Source organism: Macaca thibetana, chromosome 19, assembly GCF_024542745.1.
Source record: "Macaca thibetana thibetana isolate TM-01 chromosome 19, ASM2454274v1, whole genome shotgun sequence".
Classification (NCBI taxonomy): Eukaryota; Metazoa; Chordata; class Mammalia; order Primates; family Cercopithecidae; genus Macaca; species Macaca thibetana.
In genome coordinates, this window is record NC_065596.1 from 31,240,736 (window position 1) to 31,265,329 (window position 24,594).

General features: G+C 51.5%; 3 protein-coding genes across 5 annotated transcripts in view; 2 read left to right on the forward strand and 1 right to left on the reverse strand.

Moving 5' to 3' along the window:
- CLEC11A (C-type lectin domain containing 11A) overlaps positions 1–24,594 on the forward strand; it is a 232,867-nt gene that overhangs the window by 148,690 nt on the left and 59,583 nt on the right. The window lies entirely within an intron of this gene.
- C19H19orf81 (chromosome 19 C19orf81 homolog) lies at positions 8,977–19,719 on the forward strand. Its single transcript, XM_050771598.1, has 5 exons — positions 8,977–9,555; positions 16,030–16,102; positions 16,206–16,326; positions 17,951–18,090; positions 18,883–19,719. Exons 1-5 carry the CDS (start codon positions 9,066–9,068, stop codon positions 19,076–19,078), a joined length of 1,020 nt encoding a protein of 339 aa, XP_050627555.1. The 5' UTR covers positions 8,977–9,065; the 3' UTR covers positions 19,079–19,719.
- Positions 19,568–24,594, reverse strand: part of SHANK1 (SH3 and multiple ankyrin repeat domains 1) — a 58,421-nt gene continuing 53,394 nt past the window's right edge. For all 3 annotated transcript variants that reach the window (XM_050771432.1, XM_050771433.1, XM_050771431.1), the window contains one exon: positions 19,568–22,621. In XM_050771432.1, coding sequence (XP_050627389.1) covers positions 21,904–22,621 — 718 coding nt within the window. In that variant the 3' untranslated portion in view covers positions 19,568–21,903. The remainder of the gene's footprint in view (positions 22,622–24,594) is intronic.

Consider the following 24,594-nt stretch of genomic DNA (forward strand, 5'->3'; position numbering starts at 1 on the left):
CGCTATCTCACAGAGGTGGAAGTCCAGGGACCCCAGGCCCCTCTTCCCGGGAACCCAGGACTTCAGGCCCTCCCACCTGAGCCGCTCTGAAGGCCGGTGGTGGGAGCGGCAGCTGAGACTCAAAGGTACAGGTGCCACAGCCAGAATAGAGGTATTAGCAGGGACCTGGGTTTGAATCCCACCTGGGCCAACTCCTGCCTGTGTGCACCTCTTGCTCTGAGGCCCCGTTTCCTCGTCAGCAAAATACACACCATAAACTTATTTCCTAAGGGATCCACAGTTTGAAAAACCAGTCAGTGTAGATAAAATATTGCTACCGACTAGGTACTTAATGAATATTTCTCAAAAGCAGCGAGTAACAGTTTCTGGTATATTAATAGCAGTTAATGGCAATTGTCACTTCCTATAAGTGGTGAAGTGCTAAGTGCTTTGAAAGCATTTTCTCATTTAATTTTCACTTGGGTGCAATTATGACATTCCCATTTCACAGAGGAGACAACTGAGGCCCATGGAGGTTAAATCCCTCGGGTGAGGTCTAGATCAGGGGTGTCCAATCTTTTGGCTTCCCTGGGCTGCATTGTTGTCTTGGGCTACACACAAAATACACTAACACTAACAATAGCTGATAAGAAAAAAAATTACAAAAAAAAATCATAATGTTTTAAGAAAGTTTACAAATTTGTGTTGTGCCACATTCAGAGCCTCCTGGGCTGCATGTGGGCCTCAGGCCGTGGGTTTGACAAGCTCGATCTAGATCTATATAGCCTGGAGAGGTGGCTCGGAGGCCCCCTCAGTGCTCTCAATCAGTGACATCCAAATAAATACAACCTCTAAGTAAAAATCAAAGGCTGGGCTGACACCTGTAAATCCCAACACTTTGGGAGGCCGAAGTGGGAGGATCGCTTGAAACCAGGAGTTTGAGACTATCTTGGACAACATAGCGAGACTCCATCTCTACAAAACAAAAAACCAAAACAAAACCAAACTAGTGGGTGTGGTGGTGTGTGCCTACGCAGGAGGCGGAGGTGGGGGGACTGCTGCAGCCCAGGATTTTGAGACTGCAGTGACCTATGATTGCACCACTGCACTCCATCCAGCCTGGGCGACAAAGCATGACCCCATCTCAAGAATAAACAGGCCAGGTGCGGTGGCTCATTCCTGTAATTGTAGCACTTTGGGAGGCCAAGGTAGGTGGATCGCTTGAGCTCAGGAGTTCAAGACCAGCCTGGGCAACATGACAAAACCCTGTCTCTACAAAAAATACAAAAATTAGCTGGCTGTGGTGATACACGCCTGTAGTCCTAGCTACTTGGGGGGCTGAGGCAGGAGGATCACTTGAACCCAGACGGTAGAGATTGCAGTGAGCCAAGATTGTGCCACTGGGCTCCAGCCTGGGCGACAAAGTGAGACCCTGTCTCAAAAATAAAAATAAATATGAATAATTAAATAAATATTTAGAGCAAGAAATAAAAATGTCAAAAATAAATAAGTAACTAAAAGTAAAAATTGCTTACTGCTTCTGCAAATACAACTTTAAGCAAGCATCCTGGGCCCTCCCTCTAATTAGATTACACCCTACCCCTACTGCTGCCTATGTGTGCATTTTGCAGTCATTAGCCTACCACAGCACCCCCAGAAATGCCTCCCAGGTTTGCCCAGAGTCCCTTCCTCGTGGATTCTTGCATCCCCCCAGATGGATGTGCGTTTATATCCAGGGAAGCATGTGTGGGTGTAAACCTACACTAGTGCAGGTCTGGATGCTCACTCTCACAGCCCGACTCTTGAACCCTACTGGGCCCGCCCAGGGTCCACAGGTAGCCCTGTTCCACAGGGAGAGACATGCTGTGATGCATGCACTCAGAGATGGGCACACAGATGGGCTTGCCAGGCTGCCATGACACGTTTCCAAAGAGATGCTCAGATTCCAAGGCTGCCCAGGCATTGAGAGGCAGCCGTAGTGCACTGGTTGTGTGACTTTGGGGGCAGAGCACTGGGATTCAAATCCCAGTGCTGCCCCCATCTCCATGCAACCTTGGAGGGGTTACTTATATTCTCCATGCCTCAGTTTCCCTCTCTGTAAGTGCAGGTAATACTACTTTTAAAAATCATATTCTGGCTGGGTGCAGTGGCTTATGCCTGTATTCCCAGCACTTTGGGAGGCCGAGGCTGGCAGATCACCTGAGGTCGGGAGTTTGAAACCAGCCTGACCAACATGGAGAAACCCCGTCTCTATTAAAAATACAAAAATTAGCCGGGCATGGTGGCACATGCCCGTAACCTCAGCTACTTGGGATGCTGAGGCAGGAGAATCACTTGAACCTGGGAGGTGGAGGTTGCAGTGAGCCAAGATCACGCCACTGCACTCCAGCCTGGGCAACAAGAGCAAAACTCTGTCTAAAAAAAAAAAAAAAAAGAAAGAGAGAAAGAAAGAAAGAATCATATTCTATCTCATTGAGTTATTTTGAGGATTAAATTAAATTCACAGAAGGTGCTTAGGAAAAATGGCTAGTGTTTAGTGTTGTCATAACTAAAAATGAAATGCATTTGCTCATTTAAACTTTAGCTGGACTTGACAAGTGAGGAAATTGAGGCTCAGCAAGGGAAGTGCCCTGGCCAAGATCACACATCTGGAAAGTGTGAGTGGAAATTAAAAACTGTATGGGTCTGGACCAAGTGCAGTAGCTCACACCTGTAATCCCAGCACTTTGGGAGGCTGAAGGCAGGAGGATCCTGTGAGCTCAGGAGTCGAGACTTGCCTGGACAATATAGTGAGGCCTCATCTCTATGAAAATTACAAAATTTAGCCGGGCGTGGGGGCACACACCTGTAGTCCCACCTGCTTGGGGGGAGGCTGAGGTGGGAGGATTGCTTGAGCCCAGAAGTCAAGGCTGTGGGGGAATGGAGGCTGCCCAGAGTCCCATCCTTGTGCTTTCTTGCATCCCCCCAGATGGATGTGCATTTACATCCAGGCTGGAGTGCAGTGAGCCATGATTGTGCCACTGCACTCCAGTTAGAGTGAGACCTTGTCTCAAAAAACAAAAAGAAAAAACAAAAAACCGAGTGGATCTGAATCCAGAGCCCTTGCCTTTAGCCACTATGCTGTTTGCATCTAGGACCCATTTGAGGACTTGCTTGCTACTGCTGCTAGGAGTATAGAACAGTATAAAGAGCACCGGATACGAAGCCAGGAGACAGAGAATCTTCCATATTCATTCAACTCAATTCATGCAGTCCAGTCGTTTGAGAAATACTTTCTGAGCACCTAATGTGTGCCAGGCTTTTTTTTTTTTTTTTTTTTTTTTTTTTTTTTTTAGGCACCAGGGATTCAGCTGGGAACAAAATAGACTAAAATTCCAGGTTTGGAAGAGCTCATGGTCTAGTGGAAGAGACAGAAAATAATCAAAATAACTACACATACTAGGATCCTCATACTAGGATCAATGCTAGGAAGGAACATCCATTGAGTTGTGTGTTTGAGAGAGGTCAGGGAAGCTCCTGAGCAAGTGACTTTTCAGCTGAGCTCAGAAGGATGAGTGGGCATAAGCCAGGTGGTGAAGATGAGGGAGGGAAGGGGAAATGTTCCAGGGAGAAGGAACAGCCCATGTAAGACCTGGGGGCAGGAGGGAGTTTGGCACCTTGAGGACTGCCGAGCACACAAGCTCTGTAGGAGTAGCACTTTGTTTTGTTCATAGCTGTCTTCCAGCTGCCTGGCACAGTACCTGGCACATGGTAGGCACTCAATACATATTGGTTGGTTGAATGAATGAATGAACGTGTGAATGGATAAGTGGAGGAATGTATGAATCTATGATGTATTGATAGATGAGTGCATGACTGGATAGATGCTGGAAGGATAGATGAAGGGATGGACGGATAGGTGGATGAGTGAATGGCTGGATGGATAAGATAGATGTTGGAGGAATAGATGAAGGAATGGATAGATGAAAGAGTGGATGGTTGGGTGGATACATGGATGATTGGATGGATAGATGAAGAGTTAGAGTGGGAGTGGATAGATGGATGCTGCAGAAATAGATGAAGGGATAGATGAGTGAATGGCTGGATGGATAGAGGATAGATAGACTGGTGGATAGATGGATGGATGTTGGAGAAATAGATGAAGGGATGGATGAGTGGATGAGTGGAAGGTTGGATGGGATGGATGGAAGCTGCAGAAATGGATGAAGGGGTGAATGAGTAAGTGGCTGAATGGATAGAAGATGGGTGGATTGCTGGATGGATGGATGGATGGATGGATGTTGGAGAAATAGATGAAGGAACGAATGGATGAGTGGATGATAGGATGATGGATGGATGCTGCAAGAATAGATAAAGGGATGGATGAATGGAGAGTTGGGTGGATGGATGGATGATTGGATGGGCAGATGGAGAATTAGATAAAGGATGGATGGATTTTGGAGAAATAGATGAAGGGAGGGATGAGTGGATGGTTAGGCAGATGGAGGGATGACTGAACGGATGATTGGATAGATAGATGAAGAGTTAGAGGATGGATGGGTGGATGATGGAGAAATAGATGAAGGGATGGATGGATGGATGACTGATTGGATGAGTTTTCACAAATATCTACAGATTCACACCCAAATGTGCCTGGAGATAGATGCAGATACACTCAGAGGCATGCACACATGGGTGTAAACACAGACTCACTTGTTCTTCTGGTGCTCCCCCTGGAAAGGGCAAACACAGAGAATGGGGAGGTGGGAGACAAACCCTTTGGCCAGGGCTATTGCCATCCCTGCCGCCACTGCGGCACTGACAGTATTTCTGGAATTGGAGGAAAACGCTGATTCAGGGATGTGTGTCTTAGACTGGGCACCAGGCCAGGAAGTGGGACAGGGATGGTCCAGAGAGATGGAGTGCGTGGCAGAGGGAAGTCAGTGGGGTAAGGCAGAAAGACAGGCAAGGGGATAGAAAGGTGGAGACACAGAGAAGCAGGGAGATAGGGAAATAGGCAAAGTGATGGAGGCAGAGACAGAGATATAGAAAGAAAGGGAAGGAAAGAGAGATGCAGACAGAGAAACAGAGATGGGGAAATAGAGTGATGGAGACAGAGGCAGATGTACAGAGAGGAAGACAGGGAGAGAAAGATGGAGATACAGAGACATACAGAAATCTATAGAGATGCAGACAGTGAGAGAAGAGATACAGGAATACAGAAACATGTCATACAGGAATTCAAATTCAGACACACACTGTAGTCTCAGCACTTTGGGAGGCTGAGGTGGGCAGATAGCTTGAGCTCAAGAGTTCAAGACCAACCTGGACAACATGGTGAAATTTCAGCTTTACCAAAAAAATACAAAAATTAGCCAGGTGTGGTGTGTGCGCCTGTAGTCCCGCCTACTTGGAAGGCTAAGGCGGAAGATCGCTTGAGCCTAGGAGGTTGAGGCTGCAGTGAGCTACGATTGCACCATTGCACTCCAGCCTGGGTCCTTGTCTCAAACCCCTGCCCCGACAAAACCCAAACCCCCTCAAAATTCAAATTCACACACACACAGAGATGAGGTAGGGTTCCAGAGACAGGCAGAGAGAAGGGAAGAAAGATAAAGACACAGAGAGCAACGGAGGCACAGAGAGATGGAGATGTAGAGTCCCAAACCCCAGAGGGAAGAAGAGAGACACACAGAGGAGCAGAGAGAGATGCAGAGGAGGAGAGACAAAGACATCCAGCCAAAGCTGGATGCAGACTCAGAGGACTTGATAGGAAATGACCTCCTTTTGGGTGCCTCCTTGGTGCCTGGCTCAGATTTGGGGATGCTGCTGTACCTTGCTTCATTTAAGCACCAACAGCCCTTGAAGGTAGCATTGGTGGAATGATGGAGGAAGGCAAGATATAAGGAAGATGAGGCTCAGAGAGGGGAAGACATTTGCCTGACATTGCACAGCCTGGGAGCAGCATTTGATGCTGGTCTGTTTGATGCCACAGCCCATGTTCTCTTCTTCACCTTATGTTGGCTCATGAAGACCAGGAGGGACAGGGCAGATGGGGTTAGGGGGCTACTGAGTGTGAGTCCCAGAAATAGAGGGAAATAATCATGTATTCATTCAACTCATGTGTCCTGAACTTCCCAGAATCCTGGCCCTGTGTGTGGTGATGCTGGAAAGCCAGAGATGAGTCAGGAAACAAATTTCTGAGCAAGATGGATGGGGCAGGGGGCAGTGTTCAGAGGTCTGGAGAAGGAGCAGATAAAAAACAGGCAGAGGGAGGAGACAGAAAACACAACTGGTAGGAGGATGAGTCAGAGAGGGCTTCCTGGAGGAGGGGGCACTTGAGCTTCTTATTAAAAGATGAGGGCATTTGGGGACATGGGGAAAGGTTGGAAGAGCATTCCAGGCAGAAGACACAGTGTATGGAAAGAGTGGAGACAGAATAAGGTGGGATGTGCGGGAGGGATTATTTATATAAAATAATTAATACAGGGTAGCTGGAGAATGTTTGGAGGGGTGAGGTTGGGAGAGGGAGGTGAGGCTAGATCATGCAGCTCTTTCAGTCCAGATGAGGGGCTGAAAGTTTGTCCAAGGCACTGGGGAGCCCTGGGAGGGCTATGAGCAGGGCAGGGGCAGGTCAGTGCTGGGCACAGAAGGACTCCTCTGGAGCCTTACCTGTGGGAAGAGGAATGAGGACGAGAGAATGGAGGATGGGGCGGCAAGGAGGCTGGGCCAGGCATGGTGGCTCACACCTGTAATCCCAGCATTTTGGGAGGCTGAGGTGGGAGTATCGCTTGAGCCCCAGAGTTTGAGACCAGCTTGGGCAACATGGTGAGACTCCATCTTAAAAATAAATAGCTGGGCGTAGTGGTGCGGGCCTGTGGTCCCCGTTACTCAGGAGACAGGCCGAAGGATTGCTTGAGCCTGGGAGGTCAAGGCTGTTATCATACCGCTGCACTCCAGACTGGGGGACACAGGGAGACCCTGTCTCAAAAACAAGCAAACAAAAAAGGAGGCTGGGGCAAGGGTCCCAGCAGGAGAGGATGAGGTCTGAATGGCTGCTAGAGCTATGGGAGGAGAGAGGAGAGGAAGGAGCAGAGAGGAGAGGAAGGAGCAGAGAGAGGTGAGAGGCAAAAGGAATAGAACTTGGAGACAGATAGGCTGTGAGGGTCAGATGTGCCTGTGGCCAAGACAATCAAAAATGTCCTCCATGCCACTGAGATAAAATCGCCGGCTGGAAATGGAAGACAGCGTGATGGCACAGAAAGAGATGTGAAGATGCCAGGAGGGGGTCTTCTAGCAGTTCAGGGGCCCCAGAACTGAGTAAGACTATTTCAATCTGGACTGTTTTAATCGCCAATAACGGAATCTCAAATCAAATTTACCTAAGCATAAAAGGAACTTTATTGGGTGGATGAGGGCTTCAGGCATTGCTGGATCCAGGTGCTCCAATCATCTCCAGGAATCCAACCGTCTGTATCTTCGGGCTATGCTTCCCTCGTGTTGTCTTTGCTCTCAGGCAAGTTATCTCCCCGCATGGTGATGTGGTGGCGCTGGGAGCTCCAACCCCGGTTCTGACCAGCCCCAAAACCACAGTGGAAAAAGCCTGTTTTCTAACAGGTCCAGCAAAAGTCCAAAGGTTGACTTTGTAGCCTAGATTGGTTCTTTTTTTTTTTGAGACGGAGTCTTGCTCTGTCGCCCAGGCTGGAGTGCAGTGGTGCGATCTCGGCTCACTGCAAGCTCCACCTCCCAGGTTTACGCCATTCTCCTGCCTCAGCCTCCTGAGTAGCTGGGACTACAGGCGCCCGCCACCTCGCCTGGCTAGTGTTTTTGTATTTTTTAGTAGAGACGAGGTTTCACCGTGTTAGCCAGGATGGTCTCGATCTCCTGACCTTGTGATCCGCCCGTCACGGCCTCCTAAAGTGCCGGGATTACAGGCTTGAGCCACCGCGCCCGGCCTAGATTGGTTCTTAAGCTCACCACTGAGGAAATCAAGGTGCCACTACCTAGAACGAATACTTAGTAAGCAGGAACAGCAAATAGTCCAGAGATCATCTGGATGTGGAGAGGGAGAGAAACAGAGATACAAGTAACAGAGACAGAGACTGCAAGGACAGACAAAATAAATAAGGGAAGGTCCAGCTTCCTTTCCCACAATTCCTACTGAGAGCTCTGCAGACCCAGAGAAAGGGATGCTGAACGGGCACCTACATGGCTAGACCCCTTCTTTCTAGCATGAGAGGTCCCAGGAGCCCCCAGACCCAGAAGTCCAGGCCCCCATCCTCTCCTCCCTCAGACCCAGGTGTCCAGATCCCAGGCCCTCCTCCCCCAGTCCCAGGTGTCCAGGCCCCAGACCCTCCTCCCCCAGCCCCAGGTGTCCAGGCCCCAGGCCCTCCTCCTTCAGACCCAGGAGTCCAGATCCCAGACCCTCCTCCCCCAGCCCCAGGTGTCCAGGCCCCAGACCCTCCTCCCCCAGCCCCAGGTGTCCAGGCCCCAGACCCTCCTCCCCCAGCCCCAGGTGTCCAGGCCCCAGACCCTCCTCCCCCAGCCCCAGGTGTCCAGGCCCCAGACCCTCCTCCCCCAGCCCCAGGTGTCCAGGCCCCAGACCCTCCTCCCCCAGCCCCAGGTGTCCAGGCCCCAGACCCTCCTCCCCCAGCCACAGGTGTCCAGGCCCCAGGCCCTCCTCCTTCAGACCCAGGAGTCCAGGCCCCAGGTCCTCCTCCCTCAGATGTAGGTCTCCAGGTCCCAGGCCCTCCTCCCTCAGACCCAGGAGTCCAGGCCCCTGCCCCTCCCCCTCTGGAGGCACCATGGCAACCAGGCCCCCTGCCCACCATCCCCTCCCCCCTAGAGAACCCAGTTTCTGTTGGAATCTCGTCTGTTTCTAACCAGTTCCTGGCTTGGGCAGGGATGAGCAGAGGGCAAGTGGGAACAGAAAGGGGATGACAGAGGGGAGGGGGGCTCAAGGGGGCAGTGGAGGCAGCTAGGAGAGGAGAGATATGGGGCAAGGGGACTGGGGAGAGGTGGGAAGACAGAGAGAGGGTGACGGGGTTAGGGAGAGGAGAAAACCATGAAGACAAGGAGGGACGGGGTCTGGGGAGGTACCAGGGAAACTGATGGAGGAGACTGAAGAGATGGAGCCCAGGAGAGGAGGAAGGAGGAGGGCAGAGAAATCAAGCAAAAGAGTGGTGGAGACGTGGGGACAGAGGGGAGGAGGCAGGGGGGCAGAGAGATGGGGAGAGAATGAGGAAGGGAGGTGGAGAGAGAGGGGTGGGGAAAGGGACTCTAGGAGACAGACAGAGATAGGAGGGAAAACAGGGAAATGGGAAAGAAGGGATTGGGGCACACAGGGAGTCCCTGAGGTCAGGGGAACCCAGATCTCTGCATGGTCTCAGCCTTCCAGTTCCTCTGTAATTCTGCCCCGGGGCTTCAAAGAGGAGGTAGAGGAGGCAGCGGTGGGGAGAAGGAGCTGGGGCGGGTGGCCCAGTCAGAGCCTCTCTTGCCACCTTCCTGAGACATCCCTCACCCACCTTCCCAGGACGCAGCCAGAGGTGGAGCCCATGTGCTCCTCCACCATGGGCAGCCTCACCATGCACAGGGAGGCAGGTACTGAGCTGTGTCTTTGGGGAAGGGGTGGACTTCCTGCATCCAGGCAGTGTGTAGTAGCCCTGGCTCACAGTGTGGCCTTAAGTGAGTCACTGGCACTCCAAAGTAAAAGCCACCCCTAACATTCACCAGATTCCTGGAGAGCGGCCCCCTTGGACCTCAAACGATATTTCCCACGAGCCTCTGCAGTTCCTTGGCCAATGCCCTGGACTCAGAACTACATTTCCCATGAGCCTCTGCTGGGACCTAAGCAACACCTCTGAGGCCATTCTTCTCCTAGGTACCCTCACTGTCATGTCTCCCACCCTGAGCTCAGCATCTTCCCCCAGAGCTGCTCTCCTCCTTCCTGGTTTCCATTTTCAAATGGCCCCACTGCCAATCCAGTCACTGGTGCCATCCTTCCACCTCCCATAATTCCCTCCCACAGCCCATCAGGCCCCATCTTCCTGCCCTCTGACTCTCCCTTCCCCATTCCTTCCTCTCTGTCCCTGCAGCCCTGTCCCAGGTCTCATCCTCTTCCATGTGAACCCTCTCCTCACTTCCTCCCTGGTCTCCAGTTTCTCTCCTCCTGCCTATCCTTCCATGGCTCCAGAGAGGTCTCTCTGAATTCCAGCAGTGACCCTGGCCGTCCCTTGCTCATAACACTTCCTAGCTTCCTGTCACCTCTAGGACAGAGTCCCAAAGCTCCAGCCTGGCTTTTGAGGCCTTGTGTGGTCTGACCCCTGCTGACAACTTCAGGGTCCTAAGCCAGCACTTCCTGCTAGCATTCTGTGCTGTAGCACAGCTCGTGCATTTACACTCATTCAACATTTATGGAGCAGTATCTCAGTGAGGATGCGTGTAACTGCAGGTAATAGGAAACCAAACTCAGGACTGGTGTGGTGGCTCATGTCTATAATCCCAGCACTTTGGAGGCCAAGATGAGTGGATCACCTGAGGTCAGGAGTTTGAGGCCAGCCTGGCCAACGTGGTGAAACCCCATCTCTAAAAATACAAAAATTAGCTAGGTGTGGGGGTGGGTGCCTGTAATCCCAGCTACTAGGGAGGCTGAGGCAGGAGAATCGCTTGAACCCAGGAGGCAGAGGCTGCAGCGAGCCAAGATTGTGCCACTGCACTCCAGCCTGGGTGATGGAGGGATTCTCTGTCTCAAAACAAACAAACAAACAAACAAACACACCCAAAAACAAAACTCACTGCAGCCTTGAGCTCCTGGGCTCAAGCGATCCTTCCACCTCAGCCTTCGAGGCAGAACAAATGCCCTGATGGCAATACAGATGTCGTTTCTCTGCCTTTAGGTCTTTTTTAGTGCGTTTGAAGGCATGTTTCTTTTTTAGACCCCACGCTGCACCATCTCTAGACTAGACTGAGGCACCCACGTGACAAGTAATTTATATGTAGCTCCAGAAAAGTCAAGTGGAGTTGAGTCGACCAGTTGGCTAGTTCTGTTGATCAACATTTGTTCATTTCGATTTTGCTGTTTTGTTTGCAGCATTGTGGAACCAATGACATTTTTTTAGTTGATCAGGTTGCGAACTTCAGCACAGGCCATTAGAAAGCCCCTGGGCCCCAAGCATTTTGCCTGTAGTGCCGAATGGATGAAATGGCCTGGCTTGTTCTCATGCTGGGAGAGGAGACGTGAACCGCGCCATCTCACAGATCATTCATAGCCTCCAATGGCAATAAGCACTCTTTAGTCTTGGGGCTCAAGGGAATTCTGGGAAGTTCTTGCAGGTGACTCTCTTCTCTTTTGCTCAAAAACCTTGACCCATGCTAGGCCCTTCATGTGAAACACCCTTCTCTCTGTCATCTCTTTATTTGGTAAATGCCTTCTTATTCTTTAGGTCTCACTGTGGACAACACCTCCTCTAGGGAGCCTTCCCTGACTGCCCCCAGACTGGGCTTTCCCTCCACCTCGTAACACTTTCATTGAGACACACATTGCCCTTTACCTGAGAGTTCTGAAAGGGCAGAGGTGTGTCTCATTCATCTCTTGGTCCCCAGCATCCTCCAAGGCATGCAGGGGCCCTCTGAGATGCCTGTTTAAAAAATTTAACCAGCTACTTGGGAGGCTGAGACAGGAAGATCCCTTAAGCCCAGGCGTACCCTGGCTGCCGTGAGCTATGATTGCACCATGGCCCCACAGCCTGGGCAACAGAGCGAGACTCTGTCACCAAAGGGGGAAAAAAAAGCTTGAAATTGTTGCATTTACTCAATTATTCAATAAGTACTTATTTTTAAGTTTGTGCTTTTGTTAATTTAATTACACATATACATTTAAATGAATATATTAAAATCACTGTTATAACTAGAAATAGTTCTTATTTCTAATGTCATATTTCATGAGAAACTATTGTATTCAGATTTTTTCACATGTATCTTTGATGTTGCTGGAGTTACTTTTTGACTCATTTAACACTTTCACAGGACTTTTAAAAAATTAATTTATTTTTTTGAGACAGCGACTCACTTGGTAACCCAGGCTGGCATGAATTGACACCATCATAGCTCACTGCAGCCTCGAAATCCTGGGCTCAAGCGATCCTCCTGCCTCAGCCTCCCAAAGTGCCGGGATTATAGGTGTGAACCACCATGCCCGGCCTATAATTATTTTTGAATATCATCTCATACCTAGTACATATTTAAATTTCCCTCATTATCTCAAAATTGTACTTTTTATAGTTGGCTTGTTTAAATTAGGGCCCAAACAAAGTGTACACATTTCAGGCTTTATTCAATAAATACTAAGGACAAATATAAGTCTGGCACTTTGCTAGATGCTGGGGGCACAAAGACAAGTCCCTGCCCTCACGTTGCTCAGAAGACATAGGTAAGACAGAGTGTAATTAGGGAATCATAGAAATAAAGGTAAAATTGCAACCACTGTGAGTGAAAACATACTGTGTTATGAGGAATGGCATCAGCGGACCCTCAGGGGAGACTTGATGAGTCAAATGAGGGGGAAGAGAGGTCCATGCAGTTACAGCACTAGCCAAGATCCTGCAGCAGGAGGGGTCAGAGAGAGTCCAAGTCGTAGAAAAACAGCATTTCTGGACTGCAGCAGGTGAAAAGGACGATTGTGCTTGATCAGGCTTAAGACATTAGCAGGGTCTGATCATGTGTGGTCTTATGGTCACTGGAAGGACTTTGGACTTTATTCATCCCAAAGACAATGAAAGGTCCTGGGAGGGTTTTGAGGAAGGGGGCCATAGGGCCAGATATACATTTCAAAATTCTACCTTGCTGGGGTAACTGGAGAGGGAGAGGAGTTTGGAGACTAGATGTGAGTGAGGTGAGAGGAAGCCACCTGGGGAGATTGAGATCTGGATCCAGATGCTTACATTTTTATCCTTATTCTGTCGTTTTGTGCTGTGTGACCTTAGGCAAGTCACTTAACCTCTCTGTGCTTCTGTTTCATCATGTGTTGAACAACACTACCTCAGAAGGTTGTTGTGAGGATGCAATGGAAATTATTTTATTCTATTCCATTCTATTTTATTTTATTTTGGCACAGAGTCTTGCATTGTCACCCAGGATGCAGTGCAGTGGCATGATCCCGGCTCACTGCAACCTCTGCCTCCTGGGTTCAAGCAATTCTCCTGCCTCAGCCTCTGGAGTAGCTGGGACTACAGGTGAGCGCTACCATGCCCGCCTAATTTTTTGTATTTTTAGTAGAGATGGGATCTCACCATGTTGGCCAGGCTTGTCTCGAACTCCTGAGTTCAGATAATCTGCCCACTTTGGCCTCCCAAAGTGCTGGGATTACAGGCGTGAGCCACCACGCCCAGCCACAGTGGAAAATATTTTAAAAAGTGTTTGGCATATAAAAGGGACAGTAAGCACATAGTTACATTGTTACGTGGACAGACTTGAGGAGGAGATGGCTGCGTTTGAGGGATGGAGGGAGGCCGGTTTGGCTGGAAGAAAATAATGAGGGTAGGTGTTTCTGGAAGGGGATCCTGTGAAAATGTAGATTTGAATCCAGTAGGTCTGGGGGTGGGCCCTGGAGTACGTGTCTACCGTATGTGTGTGTGACAGTGTGCGAGACAGCCTGTTGTGAAACATGTACCAACACACCACTGACTATAGTTAAACCCAGTTGAATGTGCTGACTTATTGTAATGAGAGAGACAGCACACACACACACACACATACACACACACACACGGGTTGTCTCAGTAGAAGGGTGTTAGCAAGGACTTATTGCAAGAGCCGGGCTGTCAGGTGACTGGGGAGGGTTCATGGGAGTGGTGCTTTGCTCAAGGATGGGAGGCTGATGGAAAGCACGGGCAAGCTTGTGACTGGGAATCTTCATCTCACCGGGAACCAGGAGGGGTACATGGAGCTAATGCTGGGGTTAATGAAAAAGCAGCTGTCAGCTCTGAGCTGGCGGAGGGGGGAGGATTTTGGTTATTTTTGTGGTTTGGACAATGTTCATGCTTTGTTGTGTTGAGACATGATTCAGGAGTGGTCTTGCTTTGTCTCAGTCCATCACAGTCACAGAGTGGCCTTGCTTGATGTTGGGAAATGTTTTATGTTTGGCAGGAGAGCACCAGAGCCTGGCTGGCAGGGTCTGCTTTCCTCTCTTTCAGCAGCTATAACAAAGACACCCCAAAACACAACATCATAAAGAAGACAGAAGTGTATTCCTTTTCTTTTCTCCCTTCCTCGCTTCCTCTCTTTCTCCTTCTTCCCTCACTCCCTCTCTCTCTTTTCTCTCTCTCTCTCTCTGTTTTTGAGATGGAGTCTCGCTCTGTCGTCCAGGCTGGAGTGCAGTGGTACAATCTCGGCTCACTGCAACCTCTGCCTCCTGGGTTCAAGCGATTCTTCTGCCTCAGCCTCCCGAGTAGCTAGGACTACAGGCACACACCAACACACCTGGCTAATTTTGGTATTTTTAGTATAGATGGGGTTTCACCATATTGGCCAAGTTGGTCTCGAACTCCTGACCTCATGATCTGCCCGCCTCGGCCTCCCAAAGTGCTGGGATTACAGGCATGAGCCATCACACCCGGCTCCCTCCCTCCCTCCCTCCCTTCCTTCTCTCTTTCTGTCTCTCTTTCTCTCTTTATCTGTCACCCAGGCTGAAGTGCAGTGGTACAATCATGGCTCACTGCAACCTCTAACTCCTGGCTTCAAGCGATCCTCCCACTCTAGCCTCTTCAGTAGCTGGGACTACAGGCACACAACATCATGCCCAGATAATTTAAAAAATATTTTTTTGTAGAGCTAGGGTGTTGCTATGTTACCTGCCTCAGCTGGTCAAGAACCAGAAGTGTACTTCTCTCTTGTGTAATGGAAGGCAGGATTGGTGGGACATCTTGGCTTAGTGAGAAGATTTAGAGATAAGAGTTCCTCCCATATTGTTGCTTGCCATATCCAAACATGGTGGAAGAAGGGTTATTGCTAATCCACATTCCAGTCCAAGAGAAAGGGCAAAGAGTCCAAGAAAAGCAGTAATCTTTAAAGCAAATGACTCCAAAGTTACATCTCTCACTCCAGCTAACACTTCATTGGTGAGAGCTTGGTCACATGGCCACAGTTAGCAGCAAGGGAGTCTGGGAACTATTGTCTCCAGCTGGGAAGCCATGTGCTGGGTAAAACTGTAGGATTGTAGGGGAAGGGGAAAATGGAGTGCATGGAACAACCAGCACTTGGCCATAAGAGAGAGACCAGTTAACTGATGGTGGGGTGGTCAAAAAGGGTCAATATTTGAGAACTGTTATCAGTCAAGTTCCAATCAGGAGACTGATTGAGAGTGTTGGAAAAACTGAAAACTGGGCCGGACACGGTGGCTCACGCCTGGAATCCCAGCACTTTGGGAGGCCGAGGCGGGTGGATCACAAGGTCATGAGATCGAGACCATCCTGGCTAACACAGTGAAACCCCGTCTCTACTAAAAATACAAAAGTTAGCCAGGTGTGGTGGTGGGCACCTGTAGTCCCAGCTACCCAGGAGGCTGAGGCAGAAGAATGGCATGAACCCAGGAGGCGGAGCTTACAGCGAGCCGAGATCACACCACTGCACTCCAGCCTGGGCAACAGAACAAGACTCTGTTTCAAAAACAAAAGCAAAAACAAAAAACAAAAAAATCCCTGAAAACTGGTTTCAAGTGTTGTTACTGAAGTGATGCTGCCACAGTGAAGAAGGAAGTCTGGGGTGACCAGAAGGGGAAGCAAAAAGGAGCAAGTTCCTCCTGCTTTCTCCTGCCTTGCAGCCTCCCTCTGGCGCCCCCTTTAGGCAGAGCCTAATAGGAACCCAGCTGTTGAAGGAGAAATGTGGTTAGTAGAGTCTCAACCCAGGCATCACAGAGCCAGTGTGGAGCTAAGAGAGTTTGGAGCTAAGAGACAGTAGCTCAGTATCTGGCATACAAGCTATTCTGGGTGTGGCATGGGCAGGCAATTGGTGATGGCCATTTAAGCAGAATCATGGCTGAGGAAGGCTCAGGGCAGCTGACACTGGGTTCTCTGTCCTCAGGAGCCCTCCTTATGGACCTGGAGACCCCAGAGGAGATGCAGGCTCGGAGCCTGAGCAGGCCTATCAAATCCTCGTGAGTTGTCCCTGGCCCCCATGACCTCTGTCCTCCGCTTCTCCAAATGTGATGGCAGCGAATCCTGACCTCAGAGGTCCCTGCCTGCTCGCTCTCTCCCTAGGAAGCAGTACCTGCGGCAGGTCATTGCAGAGTACGAGGCACTGGACCGAGAACTCCCATGCATCCGGAAGTTCCCCACACCACCAGCTGCCCAGCCCCTCTGCCTCTGCATGGAGACCTTGGTGAGTGGATCTGGGCCCTTATTTTCGGCACAGTTTTGGTGGGGTGGTGGGAAGGGCACAGGCTGAGAAGCAGTGTAGCCAGAGTTTAAATTCAGGCTCTGTGGCTTAAGAGCTTTGGGCTTGGCACCAGGACAGTTTGCTGAAAATTGATTGTGAATTTGTCAAAGAGTCAGTCATGAAATCTACGGCTCACATCAGAGGGAAGACCAAGGCGCAAAGAAAGGGGAGGCTGAGGGGGGCAGGGAGGGAGGACAAAAGGAGTCCTACTAATCCACGTACTATGAAATTCTGTAAAGTTTACAAATATAACAAAAACTCAAGAAAAAGCCAATGTGTGTCGGGTGCGCTGGCTCACGCCTGTAATTCCAACATTTTGGGAGGCCGAAGTGGGTGGATCACCTGACGTCAGGAGTTTGAGACTAGCCTGGCCAACATGGTGAAACCCTGTCTCTATTAAAAATACAAATATGAGGCAGGTGTGGTGGCAGGCACCTGTAATCCCAGCTACTGGGGAGGCTGAGGCAGGAGAATCGCTTGAACCCGGGAGGTGGAGGTTGCAGTGAGCTGAGATCGTGCCACTGCACTCCAGCCTGGGCGACAGAGTGAGACTCTGTCAAAAAAAGGAAGAAAGAAAGAAACAGAGAGAGGGAGGGAGGGAGGAAGGGAGGAAGGAAAGAAGGGGCTCACGTTTTTGACAGATTCAGTGAACTGGTCATCCCTGCCTTCAATCAGAAGAGGTATATATTAGGGTCCCAGGCACTCAATAATTGAATGAGAAGAACTAATGTCAATGGGTGCTTACTGTGTGCCAGGCACAGGCCTCCAAGGTACCCTCTCAGCTAATCCGTGTGACTCTCCACCCTGCATACAGGGATTGCCGTCCTCCTTTTAGGGATCAGTCTCTACCCTATCACTCCACTTCTTTGTGGCTTTGAGCAAGGGACCCTCCAGCCTCCCCTCTCACCCCAGTCAAGGAATGCCTTTCTGGAAGTGACATTATTTTTCAGTGAAATCATGAAAATTTTCATTTCATTTTAGTTCCTCAGCAATTTTATGTGCTATGACAACTGTTATCACCCTTGACATGCTAATCACATGTTCTAAATGTGTTTAGTGATCAGTACATGTTTCTGAATGTTAAATAGATTGACAAGACATCAAAACCCCCTATGACTGTTATCTTTTGACTACTGAACATTCTTAAAATGCTAATACGAATATAAAAGGAAAGGTGTGCAATTTAAATCCTGGCAGAAATCTTCAAGAGTTTTCAGTCGGATCCATTGCAAATTGCTGGGAAAGTTTTTGGTAGATTCGTAAAGTTGGCTAAGTTGGTGAATCATTCAGCCAACTGTTCATTGACTTTTGGGCAAATCGGCTTGGTGAGAATTGATTTTTTTGGAGAATGACCTGGAGTGACAGTAGATGCTTTCCCATCTGAGAGATAATCTGTCGTCTCCTTTGACAATAGCGACAGTACCCTGGGATCAAGAGCGATCCTTGCCCCTCAAATGCCACCTGGAACTCTGTGGCAGGTTCTGCAGGTGGGGTTTAGGGTGGTGACTTCTGAACCCAAAATGAACCAGGAGGTCACGGGCTGAGGTTCTCTCTCCGACACCCGCAGCCCGAGGAGGATTTTACCCACCTGGAGGTACTGCAAGCGCTGGAGGCCCAGTTACCGGGGGCCATGGAGAGCGGGCGCGTGAGCAGCATCCGCTTTGAGAACATGAATGTCATCTGTGGGACTGCTGGCCGCCGGAACCGGTGAGTAAGCGGCGGGGACGCGGCCAGGAGCGACTGGGTAAGACCGTGGTTGGTTTTAGGGCGCTGAGGGGCGTGGCCAAGAGCGAAAGCGTGGGGGGCGGGGCCCGGAGCGACTAGATAAGAGCGTGGTTGGTGTAAGGGCGCTGAAGGGCAGGCCCCAGAGCCACTAGATAAGAGCGTAGTTGGTGTAAAGCCGTTGGGAGGAGGGGCGACGGTGGAGTGAAAGCGTGGTAGGGCGGGGCCAGGAGTGACTAGATAAGAGCGAGATTGGTGCAGAGCCACTGAGGGGCGGGGCCAAGAGTGAGCGCGGCTGGAGGCAGGGTCCGGTGAGATCAGAGAGAAGGAGGGATCTGGAGTGAGTAGAGGCCCGAGTTTGAGTGACCCAGTAGTGACCGGGATAGGGGTCTGAGCTTGGAAAGGCAGCTGTGAGGGGGTGGAAGGGACTGAGCACATGGTAGAGGTGGGGCCAGGGGTGATAGGGTGGGGACAGGCCTGGAGTGCCTAGGGTACAGCGGAGCCTGCAGTCGCCAGTTGAGGGTTGGGCCTTGGAGCGGTTTGAGATGGAGTCTCGGCAGACAGTGATTAGGACGCAGAACCAGGCTAAGAGAGCGTAAGGAGCCTAGATCGACCCAGGCGAGAGGACAGGGCTGGAGGGGAGTTTAGGGACGGAGCGACTGTCTGCTGGACCAGGGGCTGTGAACGACTCCAGGGACCAGGCAGGTACTCTTCGACGATCAAAGCCGGGGCTGAAACCACCTACGAGTTCCTTTTCCGTTCCCACCCCCCTTGCAGGTGGCTCATCGCGGTCACGGACTTCCAGACGCGCTCGCGCTTGCTGCGTTCCGGCCTCAGTCCCCGCGGGCTCGCGCACCAGCTCGTGCGCCACGACGATCTCCTGCTGGGTGACTACCGCCTGCACCTGCGCCGCTCCCTGGTCCGGCGGCGCATGCTCGAGGCCCTGGGGGCGGAGCCGAACGAGGAGGCCTGACGCCCGGGCCGGCCCCGGCTGCGCTTGCGCACCGCCCCGCGGGCTGGGGCCACCCACCCGGAGCCCAGGAGGATAGGGGGCGTTGCCTTCCCAGGAAGGAGGCGGGGCCGGCTCGAGGGGGTGGATACTGTGAGTTTAATTATAAAGAATGACCTGGTACAAAAGCCATTTCTCTCTGCAAAATCTTGGTCGGGAGTCAGGGGAAGGGAGGTGATGGGGGGTAGGAATGAACCCCCTTGTTATAATCCCGCCTCCCTAATCTTCCTCCAGTCCCTGTACGTGGACTCCTGGGTCCCAATCCCTTGAAAGATGAACTGAGGCCCGCGGAAGGGAAGACCTGGGCACCGGGGCTTTCAACGCGTGCCGAGGCCTGTCTCAGAATCAGACGTCCTCATCCGCCCCCCTCCTCTTCCCCTCCCACCCCCCTTGGAAGACAATTCTCGGGCTTTTATTTCAGGTTTTTTTTCTGGATTTTTTTTGTGTGTTCTAGGGGTTTTGTGGTTTTTTTTTCTGTTTTTTATATTTTCTTCTTTTGTTATTGTTCCTCTTTTTGCTTTTTCTCTCCTCTCCATCCCGCGCTGTCCCCGCATTCGGTCCCTCCCCACTTCCCACCCCGACCTCTCCTCCCCCCTCCCCACCCCCTACGCCCTCCCCAACCCCGCGGCACCCATCCAGAATGAACAAGCCCTTGATAGACGGGCGCCGCGCAGGCCCCCTGCGGACTGGGGGCATCCGACAAGGGGGAGGGGGCGGGTAGGGGTCCAGCGCGTCCTCTGCCCCTCTCCTCAACACCCCTCCCCCCTCCCACGACCCTCCCACGAGGTTCCCCGCAGATCCCTGACATGGTGAGGGGAGGGGGCTGCAAGCCCCCTCCCCTCATGGACGGAGCGCCCCCCCCTCTCGGGGGTAGGGGGCAGCAGAGGGGGAATGGGCTTGGGGAAGGAGGGGGAGCTCCCTTCTTTGGCAGCTGAACATGGGGGGGGACCTGAGGGCAATGCCCTCCCCGCTTTACCCACAGCAGGGGAGGGGGCTTCTCAGGGGGAGGGGTGGCTTACAATTGCCAAGCCGCGGGGAAAAAGGGGAGAGAGGAAGCGTGCGGGAAGGAACAGCCATGCTGGAGGGAGAAGGAGCTTCTTGGAGTGGCCAGGTTAGGAGAGGGGCATCTTCGTGCAAAAGGGATGGACAGATGGCCCAGGAAGGACAGGAAAGAGAAGAGGGAGGGTGAGGGCTGGAGGCAGGGTCAGGCTTGAGTGTGGAAGCATGGTGAGCGGGAAGCCAGTGTGCATAGGGTCTTCTCTCACCAGGAAGAGAAAGAGCTTAAGGAGGTAAGAGAATCCGAATGAGAATGGCCGCAAGAGCTGCTTGTCAACAGGAAAAAACAAATAAGGGTGTCAGGAAGAGAAATGTTACAGCCCAAGAGCGCATGGAATGAGATGAGTTTGCAAAAGGAAAGAAGTGGTAGAGCTCTCATTCAGGTAGAAAAGACAAGATGCGGTGTGCAGCCATGTCATGGAGTGCAAGAACATTATTAAAGGGGGAGAAACAAGGCTTCCAGAGAGCACTGAAAATGCGGGGGCGGGGGGCGGGGGCGCATGTGCAAAAGCAAGTGTGCGAGAGGGTTCACAAAAGAATCAAAAATGCAGAGGGGCAAAGATTTCAAACAGAAAGGGGCAAGGGAGTGGGAGCCTGGCAAAGAAGAAGAGAATGAGCATTTGTGAGAGAAACACAGTTCCTGGGAGGCAAGTGTGCAAAAGGTGTGACCAAAAGTGACGGTGCAAAAGGGGCAAGAGGGAAGAGGGGGGAGGGGTGGAGGGCTAGGAGTGTCACGGTGAGAGGGGAGAGGTGGGGAGTGGAAGAATCTGGGGTTTTTAAGAATAAGAAGGGAAAGTGCTTCAACGTAAGAAAATGGAGGTAAGAGTGTGTCAGGAAGGGTGCATAAGATAGCAAGTGTGCAAGGGCTGAGCAAAGAGCAGGGCACTCCAGAGAATGAATGATGTGCATGGAGTCCGTGAGTGGGGGAGGGAAAATGTGTCCCAAGTGTGTCTGCAACAAGGGTCCAGAGCGAGCGGGGAGGAGGAGATGTGAAATGGAGTGTGTAAAGGAGGGCCCTGGTAGGGGAAAAGTGTGTAAGCAGCGAGAATCAGAGCAGGAGGCATGGAGCATGAAAAAGGAAATGCAGCGTGTGCGAGGAGAACAGAGTGTGTTTGAGCGGGCCTCGCCAGCCGGAAGCAAAGGCAGAATGTGCAAGACAGCGAGAGGGCAAATTTGTGCAAAATTGCAGCCCAGGGAGGGGAGGGGAGAGAGGTGAGCAGGCGTGCAACGGAGCGTGCAAGAAGCTGAGGGGGGCAGCTGTGTGTGCTGGGGAGAGGGGAAGGGGGAAGAGCTGAGGGGCCTGGAGAGAGTGGGAAGGGTGGTTAGAGGGGCGGCAGGTGGTGGAATCTGAGGGCACCCCCTTCCCCTGCGGCCTGGGGGACAGTCCCCATCCAATCAGGCTCAGGGCTGACCCTCTATGGCTCTGTCTGTCCCCTCTCCCCAGAATAGGCCCTTCCCTCCTTCTCAATCCCCCTCCGTAATTTCTCCTATCCCCCCTCCGCTCCCCGCTTCACACACACACAGTCTTGTGTCAGCTGCCCCCCTTCAGTGAGGTGCAAATGTCCGGCCTGGATTGGGCCACCTAGTGACCTCTGGCCTTGGGAGACGAGGGCAGGGCGCAGTTTGAACAGAGTCCCTGGCCCGGGGGAGAGAATGACAGTCAGGGGTCAGAGGTCAAGAGGCCAGCAGGCTCAAGAGTTCTGTGGACGGGGCTGGTCCGTCCAGGCCAGCCATCACCTCTCCAGGAAGAATTTGAGAGCCCGGTCGATGTTCATGCGGTGGCCCACCCTGGTCACACCTAGATCTACATAGTCCTCCTTGGTCAAGGCGGGCAGGTGGGAGCCATCGATCTCATGGTCCAGGAACTGGGCTCGGTGCTCCCCCAAACCCAGCCACTCTAGCCAATCAGCCACGTCGAACTTGGTCCAGAACCCCAGAGGTTTAGCGCCAAACGGCTTGTCCGGGGGCAGCGAGAGCAGGCGGGTCGGTGAGAGGGAGCGCGAGGCCCCTGACAAGGCTCCCCCGAGCCCTCCGGATATCCCCGGGTGTGGCGGCACAAAGACTGGGGCGAAGGGGTCAGCTGAGCCTCCTGCCCCTCCAGTTGGGGAGCCACGGATGTCAAAGAGGCCTGGGTAGAGGGGTCCAGAAGGCAGGATGGGCAGGGAGGAGGGCCTGGGCGCAGGGCTGACCTTGTGCTCCGAGGCGGGCAGCAGCGAGGGGCTGGGGGCCCGGCGGAGCAGAGGGGGCCGCATCTCGAACTCCACGCCCTGGAGGTGGCGGGTGGACGTGGAGGAGGAGGAGGCCGAGGGTGAGGTGGCCCCTGGGGCCGCAGCGGCTGTAGGGGAGACCCCTGTTCCGGTGGGGAGCGGTGGCAGAGGTGGTTTGGGCCAGTTCTGAAACAGGCTGCTGACAGGCTTGGAGAGGAGCGAGGACTGGGAGTCGTCGGAGAGTCTGGAATGTGACAAGGGGGCAGTGGGGGAGGACAGGGATTTAGGGGGCAAGGGCAGGGGTGAGAAAGAGGCAGAGGTCAAGATACAGGGAGAGAGGAGGAGAGACATAAGGGTAGGGGGAGAAATGGAGGAGAGAGACGGGAAGAAATGGAGGGAGCAAAGGGTAAGATGGCCGTCGAGGAAAGAAATGAAGGGAGAGAAAGATGAGAGGACAGGGAGAGGGCGACAGTTAAGAGAGATGAAAGAAAAAGAGACATTAAGTGATAATAATAATAATCGTCACCGCTCACTGATGCTCACGTGTGCCAGGCATTGTTCTAAGTGCTTTACATGATTGCATCTCAATCCCCACGACAGCCCTGATGCAGGTTACTATTATTATCAGCACAGAGAGGTTAAATAACTTGCCTAAGGACACACAGGAAGTGGCAGAGCCCGGTTATATGGCACCAAAGTCTGAGCTCTTCACCACTATTCTATACTGCCTTTCAGGTTATGGCCAGTCATAGCAGAGTGAAAGATGGGGAGACAGTGAGAGAGAGACAAAAAGAGGGTGAGCATCCAGGGGAGAGAGATGGAAGGGACAGGGGACACAGAGAGAGAGAGATGAAGAGAGGGAGATGAAAGAGAGAAGAAACAAGGGGAGAAAAAGGTTCCCCTCATCCCTTTTGTTCCCTCTCCTCCAGCACTGTCCCACCTCAGGGCCTTTGAACTGGCCGCTCCCCCTGCCTGGCTCACTCTTGCCCCGGGCAGCTGCTTCCTCTCCACTTCCATTACTCTGCCCATCTTGTCTGTTACATGAGAGACCTTCTCCAACCATCCCATTGTGGTAGCTTTTTTTTTTTTTTTTTAAGGATGGTTGCAATTATTTTGTTTACTGCCCCGCCCCCACTCCTATGTCCCCAGACTATGGGGTTGCACAGTCTTTGCCTGTTCTGTCCAGCAGGGGATCCCATCACCCAGAAGGGCACTCTGCACACACAGATCATGAATCAATAATTAATGTGTTTGTTGACTGAATTAAGCATCCTTTCTATTGCTGCTACAAGCAGTGGGAAAACAAGCACACAAACAAAAAGAAAAAAGAAAAAAAATCCTCTACCCAGAATACTTAAGAATATTCAATGAATTTCATTCAGATCTTAAAGGCCTAATAAACCCACATTTGTTTGTTTATTTTTACAACTTAGGAGCATTGATTCAAATTGCTCTGATAATATACACTTCCTTTTTCTTTTCTTTTCTTTCTTTCTCTCCTTTTTTTTTTTTTTTTTTTTTTTTTTTTTTTTTTTTTTTTTTTTTGAGACAGGGTCTCACTTCGTTCCCCAGGCTGCAGTGCCTTGGTGTGATATCAGCTCACTGCAGCCTCAACCTTCCAGGCTCAAGTGATCCACCCACCTCAGCCTCCTGAGTAGCTGGGACTACAGATGCAGGCCACTGTGACCAGCCTCCTTTTTCTTTTCTTTTGCCCCAAATATACCCTCCCTGAACCCACATTTGAAGGTCAGACACATTTGGATAGCAGACCTTCAAACAGAATTCGAGTGAACTCTGTAGATGGACAAGGATATTTAAAAACTGCTCCCAACCCTCTGTGTATCTGAACCAGAAATGTAACTCTACTTTCTCTAGGACTAGAAGGTCTTGAATGGGCTCGAATTCTGTGGCAATGCAGCTAAGTGACTGCTCTGGGAAACATCTGCATCATCCTGTATTTCCCCATGTAGAAGTTGCTGGGCTCTTGTTCGAGGCCCCCCTCTTCCCCCATCTCATGTTACAACAATAACCCATATTAAATCCTCTTAAAAACTCTTTGGGCTGGCACTAGGCCATCCCCGTTCTACAGAGAGGTGGATTCATTTGCCTAAGATCACCCAGGTGGAAAGTGCAGGGCTGGGACTGGAAGCCGAGAAGGTGGGCTCTAGAACCACACCTATAACTGCATCCTGTCTTGAACCACACTGGCTTCAAGGG